The sequence below is a fragment of the Leuciscus leuciscus genome, assembly GCF_965113295.1.
Source record: "Leuciscus leuciscus genome assembly, chromosome: 1".
NCBI classification, from domain to species: Eukaryota; Metazoa; Chordata; class Actinopteri; order Cypriniformes; family Leuciscidae; genus Leuciscus; species Leuciscus leuciscus.
This window is the reverse complement of record NC_138725.1, coordinates 52,115,448-52,135,837: the sequence shown is the minus strand read 5'-3', so window position 1 is coordinate 52,135,837 and position 20,390 is coordinate 52,115,448. Positions and strand designations below refer to the sequence as shown.

General features: G+C 36.8%; 1 protein-coding gene across 1 annotated transcript; it reads left to right on the top strand.

Moving 5' to 3' along the window:
- The first annotated feature begins 154 nt into the window (after positions 1 to 154).
- On the top strand, positions 155 to 20,199 carry trpm4a (transient receptor potential cation channel, subfamily M, member 4a). The gene is made up of 28 exons (XM_082177144.1): positions 155 to 388; positions 2,046 to 2,107; positions 2,737 to 2,902; positions 4,054 to 4,234; positions 6,719 to 6,888; positions 8,297 to 8,474; positions 9,857 to 9,921; positions 10,322 to 10,570; positions 10,660 to 10,762; positions 10,853 to 10,971; positions 11,087 to 11,395; positions 11,725 to 11,826; positions 11,936 to 12,064; positions 12,517 to 12,646; positions 14,203 to 14,348; positions 14,456 to 14,568; positions 14,645 to 14,743; positions 14,834 to 14,880; positions 14,970 to 15,202; positions 15,273 to 15,388; positions 15,479 to 15,611; positions 15,688 to 15,862; positions 16,712 to 16,877; positions 17,266 to 17,447; positions 17,562 to 17,694; positions 17,991 to 18,063; positions 18,378 to 18,474; positions 19,225 to 20,199. Exons 1-28 carry the CDS (start codon positions 317 to 319, stop codon positions 19,257 to 19,259), a joined length of 3,783 nt encoding a protein of 1,260 aa, XP_082033270.1. The 5' UTR covers positions 155 to 316; the 3' UTR covers positions 19,260 to 20,199.
- The last annotated feature ends 191 nt before the right edge of the window (positions 20,200 to 20,390 follow it).

The following is a 20,390-nucleotide window of genomic DNA, read 5'->3' as shown; positions in this document are numbered from 1 at the left end:
GAAACTCTTTATCTTTTCCTTGTTCGACTCTTATCATGCCTGTGTATATTTGTTTTCCCTGCCCTCACCGCCCACAACTGTTGTTTGGTTAATTCAACAGTAACAGACCATCATGAGCTCGTGCTGGAATGCGTCCAGGAGCGCGCGTGGGACGTCTAGTGTGGGCGGGGCTATCAAATGTGCGGCTTCAGTAAAAGTTTCATTGAATATCTCGGAATCCGGTTGATGGCAAACTAGAGCATAATTGAAACTAGACCCATGGAGCTCATCTGAAGAATAATTGATCCTTAATAAACCCAAACTCTAAGACGGAAAGATGATCAATATTAAGAAAATTGAGAAAGAAAATGAAGGAGGGGGAGGAGAGAAAAATTCCGAAAACCATCAGGTATGTTTGATACATTATTAATGTAAATAGTATTATTTGGCAATTGCCTACATGACGTCCAATGCCACCTTAAGATTTATCAATACGGAAGTGAGTTAATACAGTAATTCATTGTTAATGCTTTGTCAAGGTAATATTTGAAAGGATTTAACGTTTTCTTGCCACTGTATTAAGATGTAAAACAAAAAGTTCATTAATTTTGTGATTGTATTTATTTATATGCTCCTATAAGTTGAATGACAAAGCTCTGGCCTTTATTTACCAAGCTGTTTCCATAACACAGTTTGTAATCCTTCATCCACTCGCTGCGTGTCTTATATTGGCATTTATTCGTTTAGTAGACGATTTTATCCAATGGACTGAGAAGTGAAAACAATATAAATAGAAGCAATTTATCACAGGGAGACAAATACAAATAGTGCCACTCCTACTGAATTTCAAAAGTCTCCACCTTAATATGTAAAATAGGATTATGTATTATGAAACAATTATTGGCTTCATGCAAATGTCATGGCTGTTTTAATGGCTTTACAATCAGGTTTGGATTGTCTCTGAGATAAATGTGATGTTGCTTAGGAAGGTCAGAGAAAATGATTGACCAAAGTTTCACAATTTAAAGCACCATATTAAGGTTATTATAAGCTTGTTTAACAGGTTATCGCAGTACTTGCTCAATACAGGGCAAAGATGGGAAGATACCTGCATGTAGGCACAGGTGAGGGGGAAAAAGCATAAATAAATAAAATAATAAATAAATATTTAAAAAACTAGTATATTTGGTGTTATGCTGATTTATCATTCGTTATGGGGTATGTTAAGCTATAATGTATTTATTGTGTTGAATAAATAAGAAATAAGTTGTTTGTAGTTTTGGAAACAAGTTTTCCTTATTTGTTTAATTTTAGGTAAGCAGTCTTTCTCTTTCTATTTGTTTGAAATGTTCCTAAATGATCTCTCACATGTTTGATTATTATCTCAGCATCTTTTTTAATAATCACACGTTTTTTTATTTTTATTATTTTTAGGACATTTTCATAGATTCCAAATACAACCATCAACTCTAATATTACATGCCTTTATGCAGAAGTTTTCAATTGTATAATAAAATTATAATTAGTACAGTTATACTATATGATTAAGATTACTGTGATTATTATTAAAATGTTAATTGATTGTTTTAGTTCACCCAAAAATGAGAATGTTGTCATCATTTACTCAACCCCATGTTGTTCCAGAACTGTACGAGTTTCTTTCTTCTGTTGAACGCAAAATAAGATATTTTGTTGAATGTTGGTGACAGTTGACGGTAGCCATTGACTTCCATAGTATTTTTTTCCTACTATACAAGTCAATAGCTGCCGTCAACTGTCTAGTTACCAACATTCTTCTTTTGTGTTCAAAAGAAGAAAGAAACTCATATAGGTTTGGAACAACTTGAGGGTGAGTGAATGATGACAACATTTTCCTTTTTGGGTAGAAGTCATAAATAAAATGTTAGTTTCTGTGATTAGGATTGCATTTCACACATAACAGTTCCTTGGAAATTATTCAAGCATAGTTTGTTCTCCTCGGCCACTGACTGTGAATGGAAAAAAACCCGATCTGCCTGTGAAAATGTCTCTGACTCATGCTTTACTGTGTAATTTCTGTGTTGTAGAGCTGGATCCCGAAGTTGATTAGAAAGAGAGTGTGCACCACCTTTGTGAATGACGCATCCAGGTACAACAGCCATTTTTCATTTTTGCTTGCATTCAGTTTTAGTGTACGCAGAAAACTATTCAGTCCTTTCATACTCTGTCATTTAAAACAGACGTTCAGCCTCTCGTAATATGATCAGAGCCGTTAAGTCTCTGATTTGGCAAAGCAGGGTTGGTCAACAAACATGACTTAGAATGAAGGTGAACTCAACCATTTGTCAACACAGTATAATTTCCCTGTCCTTTTTCCCTTTATGACAAGCTATTGTTATATTTAATGGGCTTTATTCACAATAGGGTTTGGGCAGGTTCTGTTTTCACATATAGGCTAATTTATTTATTCAAGTGATGATGTGTCCATTGTGACTTTTTTTTGGTTTGATTTCAGCTATTAATGTCTTTAGAAATAAATGTACCTTTTATCCTGTGTGAATGGGACATTTATTAAGGAGATTGATTTATTTTCTCTCTTTGTCTTCGAGTTTCTTCTTCTGAAATGATGGCTTGAATAGTAAGTATATGAGAATTCAAAACCCACTGAAACCTGTTTTGACAGTTCTCTCTCTCTCTCTCTCTCTCTCTCTCTCTCTCTCTCTCTCTCTCTCTCTCTCTCTCTCTCTCTCTCTCTCTCTCTCTCTCTCTCTGTGGCAGTAATGGGTCTTTGTGCCAGTGTGGTGGAGCACGGGAACATCATGCATCCATAACGGCAGATGATCATGTAGTCAGCCAATGGGACAGTGCACAGCACACCTCTGAATACCCCACTGATGCCTTTGGACAGCTGGAGTTTGCTGGAGCCGGACGCAGAAACAGTCCTGTGGGTATCTCTTTTTCTTTTTTTTCTTCTTTTTTTTTTACTCCTGCTCAAGAACACACAATCACAATTACTTTAACCCAGAATATGAACTCCCATCTGACAATGCAACTATGTTTAATTGATAATACTCTTCAGTGAGGTTCTAATCATTGCATTTCTGCACATTAGCAATATTTCAGCGAATTTCTGGCTCACACAGGATTACTGTAAAACCAAACATTTACAATCGCCCGAATTCCTGTTACAATGACTGGTTTTATGCCTGCGATAATTCACTTAACAACGGTACAGGTGACCTTAACAGTGAACAATAGTTTTACAGCATTTATGGTTTGTTAATTTCTACATGAATGAACAATGAACAAAAGTATATTAATAAATTAGATTGAAATGTTTTCATTGTTAGTTCATGATGGTGAAAGTAAATTATAAATAAAATAAATGAAAGTAAAAATAAATAAAAATGTATTAAGATCATGTTATAAATGTGTAAAAAACACACATGCAAAGCAAAGCAGAGGCACAGCCATTAAAAAACATGCATGGTATATTATAGAAATTATAACGTTTATAGATCACGTCATTTTCAATTCTCACAACAATTTTATGTTTTAAGTTTTTATACACTGTTTAAATTGTTGTTAAACAGAAGTACAATTTATTGAACACACTGTGCTCTATTTTCATTTGCCGTAAAAGTATGCCAGATCGCTGAGTATGAGTAATTAGGGAAGAACAATTCAATTTTTTAATCCGCAGCGATTATAAACGTCCTTTTGACCCACCCCAAAGCGCTTACACATTTCTCATTAAAGCCAATTAACATTAGACAGTAACAAAACAAAACCACACTTTAATACCAAAGTATTTTTTCAAAGTACTCAACTTTTGAGAGTTGGCACCATTTAATATTAATGTGTGTTGCGTGTGTTGCCTCAGGCAGATCCATTGTTCAGTCTTTTACTTTTGATACAAATCCCTTCCTACATACAGTGACAACATAAATATCATGCACATTTGTGCATGTGTAACATGTCTGAATGTCACGCTTGTCTGGATGCCTTTGTACCTTAGTTTAGGCAGAATAAAAGAAACGTTCAAGACCGTTTTTCTGCTGTGCATTTATATGTCATTCATCTTTTATCCCCAAGTTCCTGCGTCTGTCACATGACACACCACCTGACAATGTGTACTCTCTGATGACGTCACAATGGGGTTTGCCGGTACCCAATCTGGTGGTGTCGGTTGTGGGGGGAGAAGGGAAGGAGCAGGTGAAGACCTGGGTGCGAGAAGTGATCAGACAGGGTCTTGTCCGGGCCGCACAGAGCACAGGTAACCTCTCCTGCTTGTGTATGTTTAGCTCAGTTATATAATCTTACGAGCTTGAAACCTTTATACGTGACTCTATACTAATAAATCACATGTGGACTATTAGCCCTACCTTCACCCTCCACCCTCCACCCTTTGACCTGGGTTATTATTGTATACTAAGCTAAAAGTGAGATTAAGGCTGTTGTTATTTTGAATAGTCATGTTACATTTTCTTTAACTAAAATAAATCTAAAAAAGTAAGAAAAATTCTAGTAGTGGTTGAAAACTAACTGAAATAAATGAATAATTAATAAAAAAAAAAAAAAAAAATTGTAGTTAATTAAACACTTAATCACATGGTTGTATGTTTTCTGACATCCCTCAGCAGTCTTCATATACACACATAATATACTTATCATACTAACAACCTTTTAATTAATATCAGATTGTGATGATTTAGAAGTTTCTATGAACATTACAACATTTGTTGAAATAATTTGAAGACCTCAGACCACTTTTTATCTACAGTTAAGATTTTAGGCAGAAGATTTAAAGGTACGGTAGGCAATTTCGGAGAGGCAAGCAATAGCAAGCAAGCTTTGAAAGCATGAGATCCCACCCTCCCGCAGAGCGTCTCCAAAGCCACGGCTTCTTCAAAACACATGAACGCACACAGCAGAGTCTGCAAAACATCACAAGAGATGGCGATAAATTAACCTCATGTTTCAAAGCACTTTACAATAATAATGAACATAAACAACTTACAGAGCTCAGACTTGTACCACCTGACTGCTGCAGATTCATTTTGATATTGTTGAGTTGATATTGTTGAAATAGAAATGTAAAAATCTGAGTATGTGAACAGCTCTGGGTAAAACATCACGGGTTACCTTCTCATAATTATAGTTATGACATCGCATGAACGCAGCATTAGCTTGTTGTTTTGGTCGAGGAGGAACTGTAAAAGGCTTTTGAATTGTTTGTGGCGCTCAGTGACTGACGTCTGTCTAACTCCACATAGCCTTACAGAACACGCTGATTACGTGTGATGTCTGCGTGCGCGGGAGGTATAGAAATACATGTGTTGACAGGCAGTTAGGGAATTCAGACCGAATGCAATGATTGGAATGTAAAGTTTCAACCAGTATAACAAAAAGTGTTAATTAAACAAATTGCCTACCTTTAAAGGACAAGTTCGGTATTTTACACTTAAAGCCCTGTTTACAGATCGTATCTGATGAAATAGAACGGTTAAGATAAAAATTTGGACACATGCTGCTGTCCCGAGAATTTTAGGTTTATTTTGCTTCGCCCCCCCCCCACCCCCACAATGGTTGTCTATATGCACTGGAAGATTCCGTCCTAAAAACACATTAAACTTTCGTTTACAAAGACGTGAAACTCACCGAGTGGTCAGGGGTGTTCACTGATATGTTCACTCAAAAAATCGCTGAAAAAGATGCATTCCAACAGGTTTTATCGTAGTTTTTGTCCAACTCCATTGACTTAATAGGACGTGCTGTGAGACCGCAGCACCTTTACGGTATTACTCCGCCGCTTCTTCTTCTGCTTCTTCTGTGTATTCAATGAAATGCCCGTGGTTTGCTTGCAATTGGCAAATGTGCATTATCGCCACCAACTGGGCTGGAGTGTCTATTATTCAAGCTCTCAACGGAAGAATCACGGGTGTGACGCGTTTGGCAAAATAGGTCCACAAAAGCGAAATAAACCTAAAATTCTCGGGACAGGAGCATGTGTCCAAATTTTAATCTTAACCGTTCTATTTCATCAGATACGATCTGTAAACAGGGCTTTAAGTGTAAAATACCGAACTTGTCCTTTAAGCATCTGTTTTGTTGCCACAGATCAGGGCTGCCAGATCTGGGTAACAAAACTAGCCCAATGACCCTAGCGCAAATATAAACTCTGAAAATATGCCATACCCATACCTAAAAACACGCAGACTTGGCAACCCACCCCAGGTTGACAGATCTGTGTGTCTGAAGACATCCACCAAGGTATGAATTACCATACTGATAACAAAAATGGACTGTGCAATTTTGCTCTGGGTGCATAGACATGCTGTGTACAAGTATATTTTGTGTACATTTAACTTTTTTGTATTTAAAAGTTTTAACTCAGATGCAGATATGGTTCTGAGTAAATGTTTTGGCCACCTATGTCTCACGGAGTAACTTAGGACAGACAGCTTGGAAAATAACTGTGGAAAATAACTGTTATTAACCATGAACCTGGTAATTAGTCTTAAGGTCAGTGGTAGACAGGCAAAACTGGAATTCCTCCTGTGCGTGTTTGAAGCGATGCTTGGCAGATAAGGTTTTATTTATTTATATGGTAAGCCTAGCTTGAATCCAGAAGTTGTGTGTTGCATTATGTTAAAAACTTTGTTTTTCATTATCAGTGATTGTGTTTGTGACTCTGATGTATTCTGTGTAATTTAGGTTATAGTAACATTTCCTGTGTTTTTTTTTTCTCTTTTCCCAGGGGCTTGGATCATGACATCAGGTCTGAGGGAGGGTGTTGGCCGCTGTGTAGGTGAGGCAGTAAGGGATCATTGTGCAACAGCTTCATCTCTTTCCCAGGCCAAAGTTATTGCCGTTGGTGTTGCGCCCTGGGGCTTGATTTACCAACGTCAGCAACTCATAAACCCACAGGTACTATGAGTCCATTCTGCTCTATTATGTGCACTTCGTCAACACGTAAAATGTGTGAGCCACAACAATAATTATTTTTGTATTTATATTTATTGATATATATCTACATTTATAGTAATATTTAATGTGTAGAACACTTAATGGTCATCAATTATAGTACACTTCATGGTAATCAAATTTGTGTAACATCTATAGTTAATGTGCAATAGACCCTGATAAGGCCAAAACTGATTTCACTAATATTTTTTACAGATCTTTATGGTTAAAAATTAATTAATCAATGATAATGGTAATAAGAATAATTATATAATTACAATTAATATTTAATTAGCATAATATATCATAATTTATGTCATCAGTATTATTATTATTTAAAAATACTATAAAACAATAATTAATAATTGTTCTTGGATATTGGACACGTTTATTTGTCAGCAACTTTTGACAGCTCCAGGCCCTCTGTGAAAACTTCACACTGAAAATTGTACAGTACTTTGTCTACTCTTTAATCAGCATTCTGATGAAATGAAACACTTTCTTGCCCGCACATGACAGTGTTTTGCTTCAGTGGTTGGGCGGAACTTTCGAGTTTTCCCCTGTACACTGTTTGTGGTCTTCCGGTTTTAAATTCTTATTACAAACACTGAGGTTTTTCAGATTTTCCGTGTCGGTGTTCTCCTCCTATTTACAATTCTTTACAGCCTTTAACCATTGCCTACTGCCTCCATCTGGTTCCTTTACTGTAAACCGAAAGTAACTCACTCCCACTAAACGTTTACTCTTTGAGTTCTTGAACCCGGGAACAATACAAGTCGACACCATTATGACTTTTGCTAAGAAGTGTTTCCTACTGAAGCAAGGCAGTATTTAACTGATTCCCAGCATGTCCATAGCAACCTGGTGGGAGTGGCCAGTGCATTATGGGTGTTGAAGTTTTCCTACCTATTTGGCAAAAGGGAAGACAACAGCCTTTTTTCTCTGTTTTCTCTAGTCAGTCAAGTTGCACAGATTTGAATTATAGCTTTTCTACTGTATAGGCAGCCAAGTTTCATTGAAAGAAAACATTGTAAATATTGTAAATACATTGTAAAAATGTTCTCATTGTAAATATGAGGAAAACATCTTGCCAGTGGTGAATAGCTACCCCTTTAAATATAGTTGCAAAAATGTCTCACACTGGCAAAGTTATGTACAATTTGTTTGTTGAGGCCATTTGGTTTTATATATATTGCGAAATATCAAGTGAAATGCAGACATTTTAAGTGAAGCTCAGTGTCCAGATACTTTTTACAGAGTGTAAACTAGCATTTCAGGAAATGTCATAAAAACCTAAATAGAGTTTTGAGAACTGTTGTAGGACTTCGCCCTAGGCTAACAGTAAAATATACTGTTGTTTACTCCATACAAGGGTAGCTTCCCGGCACGGTACTATGTGCGCAACTTGCCACATGAATCCAGCTGCCTGGACAACAACCACCAGGCCTTCCTCCTCGTGGATGATGGGAGTGTAGGCCACAGAGGGAGTGAGACACCGTTCAGAGCCAACCTGGAGGACTTCATCTCCCATCAGCGCACTGGCATCTGGGGTAAGAGAGAGAAGAAGGTTCAACTAAAAAGCACTAATTTAAGCAGTAAGCCCGCGAAGCCGTGTTTTACAGTGGATTTAGAACAGCTAAGGGGCGTTGGTAGGCGCGTTGTTATTTAAATGTTAAATTATATAAAAATATTAATTAAAAAATAAACACCAGCAGCAAAAAATATAACGTTTTATTACATGGCTTGGTTGAATTCCAATGTAGAATGTGGTCTGTTATTTCTTGATAATAGACCGCTGCAAAGTATAACACACCGTTGCCATGAAAAACAGAGCGTTGCTATGGAGCGTTGTCAGTTAGTTTAATGTCCATTCAGATTTTCACCAAGCAGAAATTCATCTTTGACACTCGCATAAAGATACAAACATTTAACAACTATACATCCACTTACATACACAAATATAAAATAATACATAATATAACACCTTAGTTAAGAATTTGGATTAAAATAGTCCTTGTCAGTGGAACAAATGTTCTTTTACATATGCAGCCAGCAACACCAGTTATAAACACATTAGTTCTGCGTCTGCTTTATGGTTGTTGGACATAAGACAGCAGTTGGCAGTTTCGCTGGATCCTTTATTCCCTGATATAACACACAAATAAGCTGCCTCTTTAGGACTGAATTGCCCTTGTTCTCTCTCCCATGCAGTTATAATGCAAGAGGGAAAAGTACGAAACATAAATTAAGTAAAGAAGAAGAAAAAAAATCACATTAAACAAGAAAAAACACAACAGAGAAAGACCTGATATAACACAAAAATAAGCAGCATCTGTGAGAGTGAATCACCCTTGGTTTCTATCAAATAAATATGATATTTGTCACCATGTGTTCTTATTTCCACATATTTAGCCGTGTGGATTCTACTAAACTATACTGTACATTTGACACTATAATTTCTATACCTGTTACATACAGTATGTTCCCTTTAAGCCAAGGGTATACTAGGTCTGCACCATATATATCAGAGGGCTTCAAATTTGGAATGGAGGGGATGAGTCTGGTCTGATCGTTTATCTAGCACCTTCATCAAGCACTGTGATGGGAAGCACATGCACATCCCTGAGGAACTATGCACTTCCTTTTATCAAATAAAATAAATAACAGAGAAGTAAACACAGAGTGAGAGGAAGGAAAATGGAATCTAAACATTAGTGTACTGTTATGAAAAACAGCATTGTTTTGGTATTTCCCTTCAGAATGGTTTCATTTGGCATGCCATGATGGCTGCACTGCCCTCTAGTGGAGAAGACAGAGAATGCAGTTATGAAACAAGTGGCCACTAGATGTTTTCCCTCAATTTTGTTTTGATTTAATGCATTATTAATTACCATTGTGTTAACAAATCAAGTCTTCTTCATGTCCTCACCAGGGAGTGGCAGCATTGAGATTCCTGTTTTGTGTGTGCTGATCGCAGGAAATGCTTCAATGCTAGAGGTCATTACACAAGTTTATTTAATTTTGTTTAATATTAATATTTAAAAAATAGTTTATTCTTTCAAAATAATATAATACATTGAATTTTATTTAAAAATTATTTTATTTTATTTTATTATATACCTATTTAATGTAGTCTTGAGTCACCATGAACAAAACAATGCATGTTTACAAATGACCTGACTTTGTTTTGTTCATTTTTTTTTTCTTCATGGTTTGGCCTGTTACACAATGTCCATGTTGCTATTTGCATCTGCCATTATTGTTTGGATGAGACTCACCAGTTAAATTAAACAAATGTCATAGCTGCTCATGTATAGATCTAGATATCTAAAATGGCATTAAATAAATGTATTTATATATTAAAAACATATTAACAATAATCTCTTTATCACTGCAGAGAGTGGATTTATCTCTGAAAAACACCACTCCATGGTTGGTGCTGGCAGGGTCGGGTTCAGCAGCAGACCTGATAGCAGGAATACTGAGGGACCTCAGCACACCTCTGAGTCCGCCTGTGAGTCCCACTTTGCCATCCGCTGACGAGGAAAGCAGGAAAAGCGCCAGTGTTGAGCTCAAGGACCGAGTGAGAGAGAGAATCAAGAAACATTTCCCTTCTGAGACAGATCTGGAGAAGCTTGTGGATCAGGTGAGCGTACAGCAAGAGCCTGGATAGAGTGTGCATGCAGGACAAAGGTATTTCCTTTACTTTTAGTAACTTTTCTCTTTTTCACACAGGTACTCAGTATCTATGATAACAGAGATCTGATCACCGTGTTCCATGGAGACAAGGAAGGGCCTGATGACTTTGACACAATCATCCTTAAAGCTCTTGTAAGAGGTGAGATTGAATCACCTGCTTTGAGAATTCAACACGTTTACAGTACGTACATGTGGGTTTATGTGTGTGTGTGTGTGTGTGTGTGTTCAGCTGCTAAACGGGATTCTAATGATGCCAGCGAGTACACTGAAGAGCTAAAGCTGGCAGTGGCCTGGAACAGGGTGGATATCGCCAAGAGCGAACTCTTCAATGGCGAAATCCAGTGGAGGGTAGGAGTACTAGCAGAATGAACCCATTTCCAGCACGGTTTACAATTACTGGCCAGGACAGATAGCGGAACTGTGTTTTAACATGACCACTTCTATTGTTTAATCTTTCTGTCAGTATGAAGACCTGGAGGAATCAATGACTGATGCGCTGGTGAATGACAAGCCCCATTTTGTGCGTCTGTTTGTGGAAACCGGCTTGAACATTCTGGACTATCTGACACACCATCGTTTAGAGGGCCTTTACAGCTCACTGTCACACTGTGATCTGGTCTCCTCATTCCTCCAGAGAAGGCTGCACGAGCGAGTGGGCTTAGCAGCCTCTCAGACCCGACTATCTGTCCTACCTGATGAGAAGTCCTCTTTCAAGAGCCACGCAACAACCCTCCCAACACTGTCTGCTGCTCGAGACCTCACCCTATATGAGGTAAAAGGACAGATGTTAACCAGAAACCATACACACACACACACACACACACACACACACACACACACACACACACACACACACACACACACACACACACACACACACACACACACACACACACACACTCATATATATATTTATAGTATACACACTCACTCTACCTTTCAGAAGTATCGTTCAATGCGATTTGTTTATACTTTTAATGCTTTCATTCTGCGAGGATGAATTAAATTGATCAAAATTGACAGTAAAGATTTATTATGTTACAATTACTGTACTTCTATTATAAATAAATGCTGTTCTTTCCAAATGTTTCCATCTCTCAGGTTTCACGGGTGTTATCGGAAATCATGGAAGATGTCTGTCAGCCATTTTACTATGGCCCTCTTGGTCTACATCAGGGAGTCTCCTCAAGGAAAGCAATGAAGGTATCAGCCAGGTTTTTTCAAAGGTATTGGGGATTGGTGAAATAAATACACATGTTAATACATTATTGATAACAATGTTGTGATCGTAGTTTCTGTCTCCTCTTTTCAGCATGTGAACAAGTTGCTGTTAAGTGAGAGTGTGTACCGGCGGGAACGCTGTAGGTCTCCCTGGATATCTCTGTTTATTTGGGCCGTTCTACAGAATCGCAGAGAAATGTCCATATACTTCTGGGAAATGGTATATTTTTTTCTCATCATAGTTGAAACCAATATCGGGTTCCCTGCGTATTATTTATAACCTCATAATTAATAGATATTTTGTCAGATAACTTTTGTAATGAGTACATAAAAGTTGCATATTAAAGCTATTCTAGACACTATACTGACACCTATTGGTGTAGATTCAGTATCTCACTAAAGCAGTAAAGCCAAAGTATTCTGTTGTTGATGTCACTGTAGAAATTTAGCAAGTGAAAGTGTCCAGGAGGGTTTCTCGTATTTGGCTACTCTTGTGATCATAATATGTTGGCGTTCATGAGGTAATCTGCTGCATGTAGAATACCACGGCATTTATTATTTATCATGACTGGATTGTTTGGTCATGATATTTCACAATGTCAGTGAGATAATCAAGTCTGTGTTGTAAATTTGTTTATAATTTTTCTCACTCTCTTTCTCTCTCAATGTGAGGCGGGGGAGTCGGTGCTAAGTGCTCTTGCCGGGTGTAAGATGTTAAGAGAGCTCTCTAAGTTGGAGACAGACACTGAGACCAAGCTCTCCATGAAGGAACTAGCCCAGACCTTTGAGAATCTGGCACATGGTGGGTGTCAATCAAGTTAAAGAGATTGCAGATGGGTTTTTCAATAGGGGCCAAAAGTCTGAGACAGCTTGTGAAAACGCTAGTGTGTTTTACATAATTTTTTTAAGAATGCATTTTTAGAAAATGTTATTTTTATTATCATATTTAAACTTATTTAAAATAACGAAATTATACTAACTTTTTTTACATTAACTTTTGCTTGTTAGTGACCCATTAATCTATTCACACAGAACATATTTTTTCATTCCACTGCACTGCTTTTCTATTGTTTTTCTATGCGTTTAACAGACATGTTTGACCGTTGTGTCACATGGCATTCTAAAAATGTGGCACTCAAGTTAAAAAAAGGCAAGCATTGTAGATGCAAAGTCTACAGTAAACATCAGTGGATCTGGTCTTCACTTGTATTGTAGTGGCAGGAAAAAATGGGTTCTTCTTACTCATCACAGAAGTCACTCAAAAATCCGTAAACAAATGCGCGTTTAATCAAACACAAGGATACAAAATTGTGCTGTATCCTGTATCCTATGATATTACACTTGTTAAACCTTTATCTTGTGTTACTTTAAACGTTCAAACACAAGTTTTATCCATAAATGACTGACAAGACGGTAAGAAAACTGTTTCTCCCTTATTTTCTTTGCGCAGACCTGTTCAAGTTCAACCTTCCGTCACAACAAGTGTGTGTAACCATTAAAGAAACAGAACAGAAATTATACATCAGAAAACATAGGAAATAATACTGAAATATATATACACAGGAAATATCCGAATTGCCAATCAAAGAAAGTAAAAAAAAAAATTATACTTTGTTATTATTTGCTAAATCAACACACTAAGCAAACAATAATAATATACACGTTATTGACATATAAAAATGGCTCTTACAAGCATGTTTCTAGACCTTGCATTTCTTTATGCCGTGTTTCTCAAGTTTTAAATGCAAAAAACGTGTTCTGTGTGAGTGGACTGTGCAGGATCTAAAATATTTCTTCATTTAATGTCTTTCAGTTTATTTCAGGGTTAAAATATCTCATATTTTCATTGTGATCTCAGACTTTTGTACTCCACTACACTTTAGTCGTAAAGTTTGAGGAGAGCAAGACTTTATTTTTTCGCCAAGGGATGCATTCAATTAATCAATAGTGACAGTAAAGATGTGTATAATGTTGCAAAAGATTTCTATTTCAAATGTTGTTCTTTTGAATTTTCTATTCATCATAGAATACTGATTTCCACAAAAATATTAAGCAGCACAACAGTTTTTAACATTGATAATAATAAGAGATGTTTCTTGAGCAGCAAATCAGCATATTAGAATGATTTCTGAATTTTAAATATATTAAAATAGAAAACTGTTATTTTAAATTGTAATATTTCACAATGTCACTATATTTTTAAATATAGAGCACAAGAGAGTTCTTTCAAAAATATTAAGAAATCTTATCAACCCCAAACCTTTGAACAATAGTGTAAAACAGATTATTTGATGTGCTTGTCAGTGTTTGAGCGGATCTTCATATGCTTTACGCATTTTTTCATCACTTTCATAATAGATGTGTTCAGTGAGTGTTACCAGAGCAATGAGAGCCGCTCTTTCAAGCTTCTCATCAGACAGTCCCCTGTTTGGGGTGGCGCCACCTGTCTGCAGATGGCCACAGCGGCTGAAGCCCGCCTCTTCTTCAGCCATGACGGAGTTCAGGTCAGCGGTTCTCATGCTACTCTGCACCTGCTCTGTTTGTATGTTCAAGTGTCAGTTTTGCCTAGGTTTTCTGGTGTCATTGTTCTTCATCTCTTCCATGGCTATAGACTTTGTTGTCAGAGATTTGGTGGGGGGACATGGACAGCAATACAGAGGTGTGGAAACTGGTCCTCTCGTTTTTTCTGCCTCCCTTCATCTACACCAAACTCCTCAGTTTCAAGTCAGTATTGTGGCATGAAAGTTTAATATTCTTTCTGGTACAGTTTTCAAAGTTTTAATGCCATTCGATCTCTTAGGGAGCAGGAGATGGACGAAATACCAGATGACTTTAATCAGGGTAAAGAACTCGACAGTGCCGATGGAGCCGAGTTATTATTGGCTGACCCCCCAAACACGTAATTCATGGTTTCTCAGTGCCATAAACGTTTTCACTAAATTAGAGATGATACAGATAAAATAAAGAGCGTCAAATGTGTCCTTTACAGGGATGAAGATGTGGAGGAATGTAATGCTTTAAAGGGAAACCCAAAAGGTGTGTCTAAATTGCATGGCTACAGATCCTGTTAAACTTTGACCTGCTGTGGGATGTTTACAATCTTTATTTTTTTTTCTATTTTGCAGCATCAAAGGCTGTCCCTCAAAAACGACCTTTTATATTACATCGATGGCGGCAGTTCTGGTTTGCACCGGTCACTTCGTTTCTAGGCAATGTGCTGATGTACTTCCTCTTCCTCTTTCTGTTTGCTTATGTCCTATTGGTTGACTTCAAGCCTCCACCTCCCCACGGTCCCGCCCCTTTGGAGCTTGTGTTGTATTTCTGGGTTTTTACTCTGGTCTGTGAGGAAATCCGACAGGTATGAATCTTGATTGTGTTTACGCACATTTGATGTACTCGTTCAGTCACTGAACTTTGATCTCTCTCAGACTTTTTTTGTAGGATCTTCCACTCTATTTCAAAGGATGAAGTTGTACATCCAAGACATCTGGAACAAGTGTGACATCACGGCCCTCGCGCTCTTTATTCTCGGGCTTCTCTGCAGGTTAAATTAGTGTAATCTGTCTTGTTTATGTTTGTGTCTGTGTGTGTGTGTGTAATTGTATTGGTTAGTGCATGTGTGTTTTTGTTACAGGATGTTTCCATGGACATATAATTTTGGTCGTTCGGTCCTGTGTGTCGACTATATGGTCTTCACGCTCAGACTCATTCATATATTTGCAGTTCACAAACAGCTTGGTCCCAAAATCATAATAGTTGGCAAAATGGTGAGGAGTCTTTTATTTTGAACGTGCCTTAAAAAGTGCATATTATCCTGCTTAAGGATGTTCATGTACTCCACAGGTGAAAGATGTGTTTTTCTTCCTGTTCTTTCTGGGGGTGTGGCTAATGGCATATGGAGTAGCCAATCAGGCACTGCTGTACTCCTACGACACTCGTCCTGATTGGATAATTCGGCGAGTGTTTTACAGGCCATATATGCACATATATGGGCAGATACCACTGGATGAAATTGATGGTATGTATGTCTTTGTGTCTCTGATGTGTGTATCACTGAATGTTTGTTACTGTGTTTTTGGTGTGTTTGTTTTAGAATGATTATTGCTATAAAGTTCCATCACCACATATACGTTTTAATAGTTTGGGGTCGGTACGATTTATTAATGTTTTGGAAAGAAGTCTTTTATGTTTACCAAGGCTGCACTTATTTGATCAAAATATAGTAGAAACAGTAATATTGTTACAATTATATTATTGCAAATTCAAATAAATAATTACATTTTAAAATTTAATTTATTCCTGATCAAAACTGAATTTTCAGCATCATTACTCCAGTCTTCAGTGTCACATGATCCTTCAGAAATCATTCTAATATGCTGATTTGATGCCCAAATTTCTTATTATTATCAATGTTGAAACTGGAAACATTTTAATTAATTTTTTAATTTTAAGAAATGTTCTATTTTAAATAGAAATCTTTTATAAGTATATCTCTTATTTCAACTAAAAACTGCGTTTTACAGTCTATGGTTTTCAGCCAACTATTGCCAACTACTGGCCAGGCAGCATAATACAGTGTGTTTAGTGGTTTTCGTGGATTTGTTTGAACTGGGATCGTTTCGACATCATTGTCATCTGTACATGACAAATTCAAAGGAAAACGTTTCTGTTTTTAGTACATCATTGTCATGTAAACGTACTCTAACATTATAAATGTCTTTACTGTCACTTTTGATCTATTAAATGCATCCTTGCTAAATAAGACTAATCATTTCTATCAAAAATCTTACTGGCCACAAACTTTTTTACTCTTAGCTCATTTTATTGGTGCTGTTGTGATAAGATTTATATATTTTTTTGTCTCTAGCTGACAAGCGACATGAGAAACAGTGTACAAACAACGTCACTCTCATCCATGACGGGGCCGAGCCCTGCCCACAGTCTGATGCTAATTGGCTGGTCCTTATTCTGCTGTCAGTCTACTTGTTGGTCACCAATATTCTATTGGTGAACTTGCTCATTGCAATGTTCAGGTAAAAAAAAGAAAAAAAAAGTGCTATTATCTAATGCTCCCTTAAAGTTACTATTTAAATTATTGTGGAAAAACACTGTTAAATGTAATATTTACCAAATCTCAAACTGAATATCCATTATTCATACTGTACATTTATAATACCTAGCCTACCTTTGGTATTCAAGCAAATTCATTTTATTTTTAGACAAAATGGTATTGAATTTTAATATGGACCCTTTACTGTTTTTTGCCCATGCTATTGCCATAGCAATAAGACACTTGAGGCCATGCAGTGCTGTGAAAATACTTACAGCTGATCCATCCACGGATCCTTTTCTGCAACAATACAGCATGGCCTCTCTTACCATTGCTTAATTTGATGGTGTGTTCATGTCATCTGTCTACAGTTACACATTCAATAAAGTCCAGGAGCACAGCGATGTGCACTGGAAGTTCCAGCGCTACAACCTGATTGTGGAGTACCACTCGCGCCCCTGCCTCTCCCCGCCCTTCATCATCATCTCCCACCTGCATATCTTCGTCAAAAGGGTCATCCAGAGGCTGCCTTCCGTTAAGAACCAACACTTTAGTATGTTCTCTCTTGTGATTTTTATTTTACATGCACATCAAATATTTCTACACCATACGCAAAGCCTCATTTGCAAAGTTTGTCTTTAACCGTGATGTGCATCTCTTAACTTAGTGCTGGACCTGAAAACCAAAGAGGCAAGTTTGCTGAACACATGGGAGTCGATGCTGAAGGAGAACCTGCTTTCCACGCAAGGCAAGAAACAAAGAGAGAGCGACACGGAGCGGCTCAAACGCACCTCCACAAAGTCAGTCACTCCTATTACTGTGCTTTCGTTCTCTCAGATCAACAATTGTCAACTTATTTTACTTCAAATATGAGTTTTATAAAAAAAGGAGTGAGTGTGAAACATGTCTGTCCTTGACAAGTAGATCTGAATGTAATGCACACCTGGGGGCATTTAGTAACCTCGCAGTGGCATCTCTAGTTTCGTGTTTCTGTGTGTGTTAAGGGGGAGACATGGAGACTGTCAAATCCTGCTGAATCAGGCCCTGGCGTCTTGAATGACAGCATGTGTGTATTTGTGTCCATATGTGTGCGTAGGGTGGACAGCGTCCTGAAGCAGATGGCGGAGATTCGTGATCACGATCGCAGGTTGAGAAAGCTGGAGTCGGAGGTTAGTGGCGGCTATACGCACCTGTCTACCTGTGGCTATCAAACACAGCCACAAGTGCTTTTAAAACCCATTAGCGCCCCACAGAGCGCACACATGTGTCTGTGGGTGTGAGACTATGAGTCTTGCCTTATTTTAGCTGCAGCTGCTGCGTTTGCTTGCTCAGCACACACCAAGGACCATCCGTCATCCTCCTTTAGAATGCAGATCCGCTTTGAGTATCTGCCAAGCTGTCAGCCGATCGATGTAATTAATGAAGCTGCACTTTAGAGGGGACCTCAGGTTTTTGAATGATACTCTGTCTCTTTCTGACTCAGGTGGAGTACTGCTCTACTGCTCTCTCCTGGATAGTGGAGGCGCTGCATCAGAGTGATCTTGTAAAACAGACTCGTCCACCTCCTCTTCCTTCCAAAGGTGTAGTGTTCACTCTCCCCTGCCTTACCCCCTCTTTGCAGTGTCAAAGTGTAGCTTATGTTTCTCAAGTTCCCTCTTAGTAACAGTGTTTACGGTGTTGGTTTGGCTGTAACATTTTAATGATCCGTAGTTACATATAAATATACAGTTACAGTACTTCATTACTGATGAGACATAACGTCCCCCCAAAATCTTTATGATCTTCTGTGTTTTAGCGCACCATATATATATATATATATATATATATATATATATATATATATATATATATATATACATGTATGATATTCATTTTGGGTTTTAATTCTAATCAGCATATTACAATGATTTTTTTATGAAATAAATGTAGTCTTGTTGAGCGTAAGAGACTTCTTTCATATTTTTTAATTAAAAAAAATCATTCTAATATGCTGATTTGCTTGTTAAGAAACATTTCTTATTATCAGTGTTGAAATTAGTTGTTGCTTTTTTGTGGAAACCATGAAAAAATTTTCAAGACTATTCGGAGAACAGCATTTATTTGAAAATTGAAATCTTTTGTAATATTATAAATGTCTTAACCGTCACTTTTAATCAGTTTAGTTGAAATTTTATTTAAACATTTTAAATGTTTTGAACGGTATTGTATGTAAACATAGATAGAAATAAAGAAATAAAGAAATAAAGAAAGAAATATATGCACACTAAAATATATTTTTTAAACATTTCTTATTGTATATAACTATCATATCTCTTCTGTCTGTGTTTCAGGTATTGCTTCTAAACGTCCCACTTTTTCAAGATAAAAATTACGGTGATAATGCAGATGCATTTTATGTACTTGGTTATGTTTGAGGTTTTTTTGTATGATTTGTCATTTCAGCATGTTGACATGTTTAATGTGTTGGTTGTATCAGTTTTTTTTAACATTGCATCAAAAAGATGAGTATGTTTATTATTCAGAAAACAACACTAGCATTATCATTAAGATGTATGAAATACATTTTGTGGCAGTTTTGTCAGTTGGATATATTCTCTAGTTGCTAATGGTGTATAAACATTGTATTCTAACTGAGTATTCCTTTGTTAAATACTGTATTTGTACCAAACTGCATGCAAATTTAAAGGCTAAATTAGCTGCAGATTTTGAGATGTGTCATTGTGGTTTAGTTAATGGTTGATCTTGAAACTTTATAAAAAAGTAACTGCAGTAACTAAAAAATGCCATTATATTTATATATACAGTATATATATATATATATATATGAACAAACCATTTGTATGAAGCATTTATTAATCTACGTTAATATTTTATATATATATATATATATATATATATATATATATATATATATATATATATATATATATATATATATATATATATTCCCTTGGGAGTTGTTCTAGTATGTTTAAAATGTAATGCGAGTTGATTTTCCCGGGCTCATTTGATCTATAATTGTATCATGTTTGTTTTGTTTGGTCTTCCTTTTGAACCAAATCTTTTATCATTGATTATGTTTCCTACCAATATTTATATCTCGTCTGGTAAATGCTACAAAAAATGTGTAAGTAAATAACAGTAATCAATGGAATCGTTTACAATTACACTGTGATAAATGTATTATTGTATCTTTTATTGACTATTAGAAATCAGTATATGTTCATGTTCTGTGCTAATAATTTATCACAAACCTGTATTTTTTTATTACTTTAATGTACCAATTAAATTTACATTGGTCTTTACATTCTCCTCTTTGGTTTCTATTCTAAGTCTTCACCAGTGGCCATCTATACTGACCCTGTCCCCCTTTGAGTAGCATTTGATTCCTAGGTTGGCATGGTCTGAGTCTCCTACAAGCCTTAAATGGCAAGAGCTGCGGCCGATGAGGATCAGGTTGTCATCTTCAGTGACTGTTGAGCAAGAGTGGGGGGGG